A 12,053-nucleotide genomic window follows, 5' to 3' on the forward strand; every position below is an offset into this window, starting at 1 on the left:
AAGTCAGTAAGTAAGTAAGTCAGAAAGTATTGTCAGAAAGTAAGTCAGAAAGTAGTTAAGTCAGAAAGTAAGTAAATAAGTAAGTACAGTAATTAAGTAAGTCAAAAATTAACTAAGTAAGTTAGTTAGTCAGAAAGTAAGTCTGAAAGTAAGTCAGTCAGCAAGTAAATAAGTAAGTATGGTAAGTCAGAAAGTAAGTATCATTCAGTAAGTAAGTCAGTAATAAGTCAGAAAATAAGTAAGAAAAAAACTAAGTCAGTAGTTTTTTGTTTGTTTGTTTGTTTTTTTAAAAATCAGTACGATTGCTTCTTATCAAAGCTTCCAACGCAACAAACAGCTCTGGATTGTAACGACCATGGCAGAGTTCCAGTTCACATCAAACTGTATTTTATTTCTTCTTTTGATGCTTCCTTTGAATTTAAGTTTGCATAAATCATAATCATTTGCATAAAGGTAAATAATTTGTTTCATAAATTGAAACGACTGTTTCACAAATTGAAATTACTGCCTTAAAAGAGTTCCAAGTTACAAACAGAAATGTCAAAAATTGTTACAACCATCCCCGGCCTCCCCTATTGTCGTCTCACCGCTGGTCCTGGGTAGGGACTGATGTTGCAACCTTCCTTCCAAGAAAGATTCAGGCTTCTTATGAACTCCAGGTAGAAAGGATGGCTCCTGTTCAGCATAGAGAACCCCACAATGTTGGACTGGTCATTCACCACATCACCCAGCTGGAGCAGAGGGAAATCCTGAAAACAGAGAGCACAAAAGACTGGAGCAACGAAAAAGAACAAGATTTTGTCAGCAATTCCTTTACATTGATGAACGGGAGCTCTGACCATTCAAGATGGCAGTGGGAGGAAAAGGGAACGGAAAAAGTCAAAGGAAAAGAAGACGAAGATCGAAACAAACGAATGACCTGATTGGGGATTTCTTATGCAGGCTGCACAACACGAGTGTTAAAATTCAGAGCAGACGGAGTGCAGAATAAAAAAAGATGGACATCAAAAGCTGAGGGATTTCAAAGAACTTCAAATAGTCCTTGAAGACAAGTCGGTGTCACGCTGAGCTGCGCTGTTTAAACAAACTAGAATCAAACTGTTTGCTCTGCCCTCACAAGGTTTGTGTTACGCAACAGATGTTGACAATGAAATATTTAGTTTGTGAGCAATCCAGAATGCAGGAAGGTGAATCAAACCAGTGTTGCCAAGTCTGCTTATTATAAGCGACTTCGGGCTTGATATTTTCTAATGTCGCTTGCAAATCTTGTGAGTTGCGTTTTTTTGGGCTTGTTTTTGAACGTGAATTTGCTTATTTGGGCTTGACTTTCTTTCCGAATGAAAGTAATTGATTATCTTCCAGCTCCGCACAATAACGCAAAAGACGAGTGGTAGTAGGTAGTTTGTCCCTTCCACGCCCTCGTTTCATGTTTATTGCTCCTTCCCGAGTTGGCGAGATGACAAGTGCACATCCAAACAAACACTCATACTGTGGCCGACCACTAGGGGGCTCCACTCACACGCAGACGTCAGGATGTTTTGTTTTTAAAAATATGTAGAAAAAATATGAGTTACGTATTTTTTACATATGCAAAATGTATTTTTTTTTTAATGAGAGCTTAAACGTATGCTGTTCAAAGTGTTTATCATACTTTTGCTGTTGTTTATGTGTAATGCCATAATAAATGTATGTTATACTGTTTCTATTCTGTTTCTGAAATATTTCTAGGCTCAAGTCTCTTGTGTCAAAAGCCGAATTAGAGATGATTATCCATGCTTTTATTACATCCCGTCTGGATTATTGTAATAGTCTTTTCATGTGGTTGATTAAGAAGGATCTTGATCATTTGCAGTCAGTTCCGAATGCTGCTGCAAGGCTTTTAACCAATACACGGAAAGTACAGCACATAACGCCAGTTTTAATCTCTTTACATTGGCTACCGGTACATTTTAGAATTCATTTTCAAATTTTATTTCTTATTGTAGAGCCCTGAGTGGTCAAGTCCCAGTCTACATTTCTGACCTTTTAGAGCCCTACTCCTCTTCTCGGAGCCTCAGATCTTCAAGTCAAAGGCTGTTAATGGTCCCGAGAACTCATTTTAAGACCAGAGGGGATAACGCTTTTAGGGCTGTGGCCCCCAGACTGTGGAATGCATTGCCTCTGACTTTGTGCTGCCTTGATTCTTTTAATACTTTTAAAAAGCAGCTGAAGACACATTTGTTTAGATTGGCTTCAAATTAGTTTTATATTGTCCTATGTCATAAACATGTTGTTTTATCTTTTATTTTTTATCTTGTGTTTTTATGTCTTTTATTCTGTAAAGAACTTTTGGTTTCTGACCTGTAAAAGGTGCTATATATAAAAAAAAAAGTTTACTTACTGTTTAAAAACAGCACGTTTTACACAATGTGTTGGGTTGCCAGTTGGGCTTTTTCTCATAGAGCTGGTTGCTTATTTCTATCGCAAGATCAGGCAACACTGAACCAAACCCTTGACCTGCTCAAGTCTCCTGATAATAGCTTCAGTTACGCAGGGTGTTAGCATCATGCTGTTGCATAAAAATTAACACAAAAAAAAGACGAAGATACTAAGATCCTTAATGCTCTTAAACTCTCAAGAGTCAAAATGGTTACTATGGATCTTTGAAAAACAAGACCAATACATGTAAACCTCTGCTTTAAAGGATGAAGGGCAATAATGTTTTGACCATGCATGAGGATTTCTTTGACTTGTTCGCAATTTATTTCATGAATCAGTGAATGGTATTGACATTTATACGTGCTTAGCATTTGCAGTCAACCTGATTCAAGATGCCCACTTCAGCTGATCAAGCTCAGAAAACACAAACTTGACTTCAACTCATTTTATTGACACATCTTTCAGTTAGCTAAAATTTCTTCTTGTACTTCCTGACAATCATAAGAGCTAAAACATTGTGAGATTTCATAATATAGAATTGCACATCATGTTATTTTTAAGGTTTACACAAAAGGCGACAGTTCTGTAAAATTGATAACTAAATTATTTAAGAGAAGAAGAGAAGAGCAACATGATCAGGCCAGGACCCTGTGGTTTACACTCATCTGCAGGCTGGCGGTCACTCTTTCAGGGATGAAGATGTTCACATACTTGATGGAGAGGAACAATGGTGGGAGAGAGGAGTGAAGGAAGACATTGTTTTTTGTGAAAAGGCTGCCCAACTGTCCCCCTCTTACAATGCTGTTATTGCTAGTATTAGAGTTATCCTACTTTATCATGCTGAGACCCCCGTTCTTGTCTGCACAAAGTTGGACTAGTCTCTGGCCCAGTTCTGTACTCATGAGATGGGCTCAGCTGCACTGAGTGAGCTTCCCAGAGTCAACACCGATAAGGAGTATTTTTTTTTATTTTGCTGGCTTCCATCACTTAGATAAATTAACATTTTACACCCATTTTTCACCAGCAGAAACAGCGAAGCCCAGTGATGTCACACATAGTCACCACACTGATGCAATCTGATAGGCTGAGCTCCAGGAAGTGAAGGGCAAATATAAACTGGGGCGTTCTGTGACACGGCGCGCCCCGCTTCCACTTCCGGATTAAGACGAGTTGGACGGACGCCTCAGCGCCGAAAACTAACTTTCTCCTGCCTGATGAACATTAAATTGGTAAAGGGAAATTATATATCTTGATTTATTTGAGTTAGAGCGAGTTTCCTCTCCATCTGGGAATAAAAGAACAAGACACCGGGGTGGGGAGTCAGACCGGTTTCAGCGACGGACCCGGTCCAGATCCTCACACTAGTATCACTCAGCCTCCTGTGAATAGCAAGTGGCCATCAGGGCACTAACGATCAGTCATTAGGGTGTTGGTCCTCCTTTATCATGACAGCTAGTTCTGGATGTCAACAACAAACTGGTTGCACCTCTATGAAAAGGTGCTATTTATAAGACTGAGTTTGTTCCAGATCCTCATTTTGACAAAGTCTTTTGGATAAAAGGCACATTTTAAATTTTAAATTGTATTTTTTATTTTGTTTAATTTTTTGAATCCATCCACAGGACCTGACTTAACTTTGTTAGATACATTTATTTAAGTTTCAGGCTCTGGCATGAAAAGCAGCGAGCGATATGCATTTCTTCAATACATGCTACACCTCCTAATGTGCTGATGTTACTGCAGGTGTTTTTAACATTATGGCTGCGGTTTCACTTTATGTTTATAGTTATCTTCAGTTTTATTGAGTTTTTTTTATTTTTTTGTTATGTATTGTAAGAATTCTTGAATTTTGTTAAATTTGTCTGTGGAGAATTTGTTCAGATACAGACGTGCAGCTGAAGTGACCATGTCAAAGTGGAGTAAATAGACCTGGAATGGGGTTTATTAGCCAATATCTTTGGAACACCATGGGCCTGAGTAGATAGCCGGACCTCTGATTACTGGAGCAAATTTATTCCGTTTGTGAGATGATGGGGGCTGTAAAAAGCAGCTGACCTGCAGTCCTGAGGACACGTCTGTTCTCAGAAATCTCATTATCCCGTGGGCCTTTTAAACTGAGAAAGTCCTTTTGAAAATCACAATAAAAATAATTTTTTACATTAAAATTATCTGACATGTTTTCCTGTATGTTCACTGAAATAAAGCAGACATCTTATGAATTTATAGGAATTTTTGCACAGAATAAAATATTCTAACTAAAAACATCAAATTGTAGTGCTTATAAACTCCGTGTGATTTTAGACATTTAAAATTTTGTTTGCCTTCTATACTAAAACGATGTATTTCTTGGGCTCATTATTTTATTTCTTTTGAGGCAATTGTTGAGTTTTCTGCCCTCGTCCATGAACAGGTGTAAAGTGTTCCAGTAACTCGTTTCCTAACAGAATATCTTGGTTTCGTATAATCTGAGCCGGCATGGCTTCATGTTTATGTCTCTTGCTCATTACACAACCAAAGGTGCTAGGAGGTCGGGGGCACCGGGGTTCAAACCATCCATCCATCCATCCATTTTCTTTACCCGCTTATTCCATTTTGGGTCACGGGGGTCGCTGGTGCCCATGTCCAGCAATCACTGTGCGAGGGGCGGGGTACACCCTGGACGGGTCGCAAGTCCATCACAGGGACACATAGAGACAAACGAGACAAACAACCATTCACTCTCTCACTCACACCTAGGGACAATTTAGAGTCACCAATCAGCCTAACATGCATGTTTTTGGTCTGTGGGAGGAAACCGGAGCACCCGGAGAAAACCCACGCATGCACGGAGAGAACATGCAAACTCCACCCAGAAAGGCCCCTGGACCGGGGTTTGAACCAAGGACCTTCTCGCTGAGAGGCAGCAGCTCTACCAGTTGCGCCCCCGTGCTGCCTCTACCAAAGTCATGTTGACATAAAATCACTGCCCCAGTCTTCCAGCTAGGTCATGGCTTGGTGCTGTGACCCTTAAACTAGAAAAGTGGCTCTAACAGCTCCCAACTAAGCTAAGATCTTGTTCAGGCCCCTGGTAGAGGGAAATGTTATGTATCATATACTATATATTTATTATATGAATTTATTTGTACTCAAATGTCACAACCTTTGTAGATCCAGACTTAATGTGAGTCAGAAACTGGATCACTGTTTGCTGATTGCCATTTTGGGCTGCAGGGTTGTTTTCTTTTCAAACATCAAGGCTAAAATTATACATTAGTCAAACATTTTGGAAACACTTTGATTTTAGAAACGCTTTGTCCATTCGAAATCCTACTACAAGTATGACATTCACATATTCTGCAGAAACTTCCCTTTCTTTCCAGTTTCCTTCGCATTGTTTGAGTCTGTTGTGAAAACCATTGCCGTCATTGTTGCTGTTGCTCTCGTCGAATGCCAAATCAATTTCAGCAGCGGCCAGGCCGACTGTCATGCTGTCCGCCTGCCAGCGCTGACAAAGAGCGGTCGGCTGGCCGGGTTGCAATGACCAGACGAACACTGCCGAGGGAGGAAACACTGCGGCAGCATTCCAGAAGGACACCAGTGGTGCAACGACTACGATACGTTTAACACAGGGATGAAAAACAACAAACAAACAAACAAAAATAACAGGGTCTAAGAATTTAATTGAATTTCAACTTAAATTAAGTTTACAATGGATACATGCTTGTTTGTTGTTGATTTGAGATGTCACTTTATTTAAGTAGAACTGAGTGGAAGGTCATAATCACCACTTGTTTTAATCTTTACAGCTTAAGGGTGTGATAAATAGGTGTAGAAGAGAGTCCAGGCAGGATGGAAGGGGTGGAGATAAGCTTCAGGAATGATTTGTGACAAAAGGTTGTCAGCAAAGCTCAATGGAAATGTTTACAAGACAGTGATGAGACCAGGTATGTTGTATGGTCTGAAGACAGAGACATGGACAACAAAACAGGAGAAGGAACTGGAAGTGGCAGACATGAACATGTTGAGGTTCTCCTTAGGAGTGACAAGGATGGAAAAGATTAGGAATGAGCTCCTCAGAGGTACAGCACATGTTGAACAACTGGGAGATAAAGTTAGAGAGGCCAGACTGAGATGGTTTGGACATGTCCAGAGGAGGGACAGTGGGTATATTGGTAGAAAGATGTTAGAAATGCAGCTGCCAGGAGCAAGATGAGAAGGTGATGGCTGCAATCAGAGATGACATGGAGGCAGTTGGAGTGAGGACAGAGTGAGATGGAGGAGGATGAATCACTGTGGAGACCCCTGAAGAAGGAACAGTTGAAAGAAGAAGACAGAGAAAGGCAGAAAGTGTGTTGTGGTAAACACTGAAACAATTACACAGCAATGCTTTAACTGCAATGACTATACAGTTACTGATGAATTTAGAACTAGAACAAGTCCAGTGGCTTCCAGTGATATCGCCTTCGCAATCATTTAGAGACAAATGAGAAAAACTTAACACAAGTAAAATGCTCTCAAAAGGAGAAGTTGTTCAGAAGTGACACTGCGGATGAAGAATTCATTGGATTCAGTGTTGTGGAATGAGATTGGTGAATTTACCGATAACTTGCTTGTTGGACTCATTGGCTTGTTAAGTTAATTAAGCCTGTTCGGGATCCCAGGTATGTTCTGTGTGTTATTGTTATTTCAGATTAAATGTCTGTTCTTGCACTTTGTGAAATACACGTCTAAATAAATGCGATTTATACTCTGAAGCAACTTATAGTTCAGAAAATATCTACAAATATCATGTTTATTCATCTAATCCATCTAAACCAAGAAGTGACGCATGTTTAAAAAGTAAGATTGGAAGTTTAAGTTGACAATTTTTTTTTTGTACCTTCTGTTCTAGAATTGCGCCGCTCAAGGTGTTGTTGGAGCAGCTCTGCTAATTTTATTTTGAAATGTTGCTTTTGGAAACTTTAATTCCTCTTTTTCTGGATGTAAATCACATGTTTTGGATGATTGTTTCCTCTGGTATCGGATGCTGTGCAGCTGGAAGGATTTTTACTGAAACTTTTTTAGTTTTGGACATTTGTTATGATGCGTAACCATGGCAACAATGCAGTTTTCTACAACCAACAGCAGCTGATTAATATCTTAAAGCTCAAATAATATCTCAACTACAGCCCCAAATCTCAAATGAGTTGAAAAGGATGTTCTGTGGACGCATTCTCATCTACCTGCCAGCTGTGCTCGAGTGCCTGATCACTGAGATCCTGGAACTAGCAGGAAACACGGCTCATGACAGTGGAAGGACAGGATCGTCCCTCGACACCTACAGTTGGCTGTCCACAGGGACGAGGAGCTCTGCAGACTGCTGGGAGGAGTTCTGCCCAGCATTCGGGCGGTCCTACAGCCCGGGGGAACCGAGAGGCCAGCCGAGTCTGGGTGGACGGATCAGATGGCATCTGCAGCCAGTTTCTTAGGATCCACTGTGGGATGGACCTTTACAAGAGATCCTTCCTGTCTACAGCCATCAGCATCTATAACATCTCTTAATAAAATGAGGATAACGAGTTACAACAAAAAATAATTTCCCTCTGGGATTAATAAAGTATTTTTGAATTTGAATTTCTGTTCAAGGTCCTGAAGATAGACGTGATAGAGTTTGGCTCCAGTCATGAGTGAGAGCTACACATTACAAATATAGTATGTTTAATTTTACCCTTCATTTTATGTTCACAAAACACCTGTGTTTGCACAGTTATTTCTTAAATGAACAATATTTGTCCATGGCGAGATGTTGGATCTTTATAATGTTCATGTATAAACTTTTTATATGGAAAATGTTTTTTTTTGCGACTGTCTCATATCATCCCAACGACTCCACAGATGGTTCTGCAATAAGTTACCTCGTCCATTTTTTTCCCAATGATTTTGACTATAGTAAAAAGTTGGAACATATATAAAAAAAATACATACAGTACTGTAGTGAACCTGATCTGAACCTGATCTGACCTCAAATCTTGATCAGATGAGCAGTGACTGTTATTTCATTGATCTGTATCCAGAAATACAGTTTGAGCCATCTGGTGACTTTCTTTCTTGAATTAATCAAGCAGAAAAGACAATTCTCTATGATCATTACTATTTTACAAATGTTTGATAATCAAATTGTGTTAGTTTACTCAATGTTTACAGGTTGAAGAAAACTACTCATTTTTATTTTTCATAAACAGTAAGTAATGATTTTTATTCCTCATTCAAAGAAGAAATCAGGTTAATATGCATTTCTTGATTTTTCTGTCTGCAATGTAAATATGTTAAAGGTCGGTTCTCGGTCAACTAAAATGTTTACCGAGAAAAATGTCATGTTTAAACTTTTTCAGAAGATAATAAGAGTGAGACTCCACGAAGTCTGAAGTCCTACAATAATCTTTCTGTTTGTCACTAAAACAATCCTTGACTTTTTAATAACATCTTACATCACAAACCACACCTCTATTTCTGGTCCATCGACCAATCAAAAAGCTCTCAAATGACCCGGAAGTCGACCCATTTGAAATGTGGCAACTTCCCAGTTCATACAGAGGCTGGGAGGCTGAGACGCTGAGTTGCTGGAGTTTGTTGGTTGCTGTGTTGCTGCACTCAGAAATGAGTTCAACTAGAGAGTGCACAGAGTGATGGAGTCAGAGTTCTTGGGTGCAAACGCGTTCAGGATGATCCAGAGACGTTTTGGGATTATAACTTCTGTTTGAACAACCTCGTACGACTCTCTAAGGGTTTGGCAGTTCTCACGGAGACGCTGAAAGAGTCAGAAAGGAACCTACGCCGACGCTGATTTCATCGTCAACCAGGTAGAAGGTTCTATTTTCGACTAAGTGTACCGGAGGCCAGCTGAGATCTGATGGAGCGTGCACGTTTTCTGGTCAAACAGATTAATTCCCTCACAAATCTCTCTGTAAGATAAATCTCCATTTCCATCTTAAACTCTGCTTTCTCCTAAAATCAGTACAGATATTTAGAAATATCTGAAGCTAAGTCCTCAATCACCGCCGCGTGATTGAAGTTCATTTTCTGTGAAACTTGTCTGTTATTATTTTCATATTTTGCCAAAATTAATGTAAATGTTCGATGTTAAACTTTGATTCTGAAAATAAATGACCGCATTCATTTGATGGGTCAAACATAAATAACGTCTCTCGTTACATTTCTGTTAAAATTCAATGCACGACATTTATACAGTCAGAAAGATGAGGAACTCGTGAAAAGTATGAATATATTTCCCTATATGTCATACTACAGTACCAATAAAAGTAAAATAATCTTCAAGATATTTGCAACCTAAACTAGTGGAATTGAGGTTTAAGCTTCTTCAGCTTTTTTCAGCTAAATCTTTCAGCACTCAGTATTCACATGCTTTTTGTAGAAAATGTTCTTACTTTAGTTTATTTTCTGCATTGCATCCATTTACACATGCTCCTGCATCATCACAGTTAAAAGTTAAATGTAATGTTTCTTTCTGAGAACGTTCACTTTTTTTTACCTGTTTTTTTTACCCACCGTCTCAAAGCTCAAATATTTATGAGGCAGTTTTAACTTCATCTGTAAGTTTACATCTATGAGAGCATGTTCAATACAACGTTAATAAAAAGGTTATGCATGCCTTTGCAGGTGAATGACTATGTGAGAAAGTGGTGGTGATGGTAAGGCAAGGACAAGTTTGCCCTTGGTTTGTTAGCGCAGCGTGAACAGGACCCGTTAAAGTCTGTGACGTGGTGTTTAGAGTTGAGGCGGAAAACGAGACAAGCTATTATCAACGCAGCCTCTTTGAACAAGGACACAACAGCAAACAGGGAAATGATGATGATGATGACAAATGGTGGCGGGACCAGCATGCATCTCTGATGAGAGGGTAAAGAGGAGGAGAGCGGAGTTTGGGTAGAGCGAGAAAACCTGAAAGCTTAGTTTAATGATGTGACGTACAAACATCCTGGAAATGAACAAGGCAAAAGCTGCTGTTAGAGGAACACAACAGCAAATGGTTAAGACTGAAAATAAAACTTTTTACTTAGCAGTGGGCAAAAAGGAGCAGAATGAAGACCAAGGCTGGCTTAGCAAAAGTATGCATTCAGGAAAAAGAAATGACCATATTTTCTGACGTAAACATCGCAACGCCCTATAAGTCGCATCAGTCCAAATATGTCTAATAAAGTGGAAAAATACATAAATATGTTGCTTTGTCATATATGTCACATCTATTATGTGTCACTGCTGTCATTAGCCCACACGACCCGGAAATGTGAGCTGGTGTTGTGCCAAAAATCAATTGGCTGCCAAATGGCGGCCGCGGGAGCGTGCACGGGAGGCCTTTATCAAGAAATTAACGAGATTAACACTTAAAAACAATTGTTTGTTTGCTCGAAATTATAGCAAAGGTGTGTCTCCGTCTAACTTTTGCTTAATAAATGCACTTTGACGGTCAAATCAGCTGCATTTCAAAAGTAGTCGACGCCTCGGTGCTCCGGGAGCGCACAGACAGGGAGAAATTCAGGAGTGAGAAACGCTGTGCATTTCTTCGATATTTAACAAGATAAGCACATAAAACAATTATTTATTTGCTCGACATTATAGCAAAGGTGTGTCTCAGTTGAACTTTTACTTAATAAATGCACTTTAATGGTCAAATTAGCTGCATTTCTCCGGGGCAGCGAAGCTGATTTGACGGTTGCTCCAAGCAGCGAGCAGAAAGAAGGTGTCAGGCTATGGCAAGCCGATTGTCTCATTAATAGCCACTTTTACATATTACATGACACAACGGCATGCCATCCTATTCGAGCGTCATCTTGCGGCTGAAAATGGTAGTGTTCAATATTTTCAGTCAGAATAAATGAAAACAGTCATATCTCTGTCAAAAATTGGTTTATAAATATGGAAACAAATCTATAAATATGTTGCTTCGGCGTATAAGTCACAGGGCATGCAAATTATGCAAAAACCTGCGACTCATAGGGTGAAAAATACTGTAACTGACAAAATAAGTTAAATTCTGAATGATAGTAAATAAACTGAACTGACTGAATGCAAACATTGCTCTAAGTGGAAAAACTAAAGGCTGGAAAAAAAAAAAAAAAATCCCATGCAGTCAGTTACTACTAGGGGTCATTCATTTCCAACTGCACCAAATTTTAGCTCGATATCTGAAAAACACTGATTGAGTCACAGTTATTTAACTGTTTGTTCAGATCTTTTTGAAGTGGCGGATATTTTGAATCAGGTTGACTCCAAATATAAATCAGTTGTAGATGCCAACTCAGTGATTAATTGATTAAAATTAAATCCTTTGAATGGTTCATGGGATATTTTGCCAATGACACAATTACGCCCTGCCCCCTCCCACCCACCCACTCAGAGACAAAAATATTACTGGTCTTCCTTCATCTTTCATGCCGGTCTACAAATAGATAAATTGGAAATAAAAATTAAAAATAAATAAATGGTTTGATTAAAGTTAAATTTATAAAATTAGAAATGAAAAGTTATGAATTGAGATAACTGACGAAACAAAATTTAAATTAAAAATACAATACATGTGACGATGAGACAGAACAGGAAAAAACTAACTGTAAAGCTGAGGAAGCACAAAGCAAGATTTTAATATATATATATATATA

General features: G+C 39.0%; 1 protein-coding gene across 1 annotated transcript in view; it reads right to left on the reverse strand.

Annotated features, from left to right (window-relative positions):
* Positions 1–12,053, reverse strand: part of LOC119425511 (glutamate receptor ionotropic, kainate 5) — a 116,110-nt gene that overhangs the window by 68,910 nt on the left and 35,147 nt on the right. The window contains exon 7 of the mRNA XM_037693040.1: positions 588–749. Coding sequence (XP_037548968.1) covers positions 588–749 — 162 coding nt within the window. The remainder of the gene's footprint in view (positions 1–587; positions 750–12,053) is intronic.

The sequence above is a fragment of the Nematolebias whitei genome, chromosome 19 (genome assembly GCF_014905685.2).
Source record: "Nematolebias whitei isolate Nwh7 chromosome 19, NemWhi1, whole genome shotgun sequence".
NCBI lineage: Eukaryota > Metazoa > Chordata > Actinopteri > Cyprinodontiformes > Rivulidae > Nematolebias > Nematolebias whitei.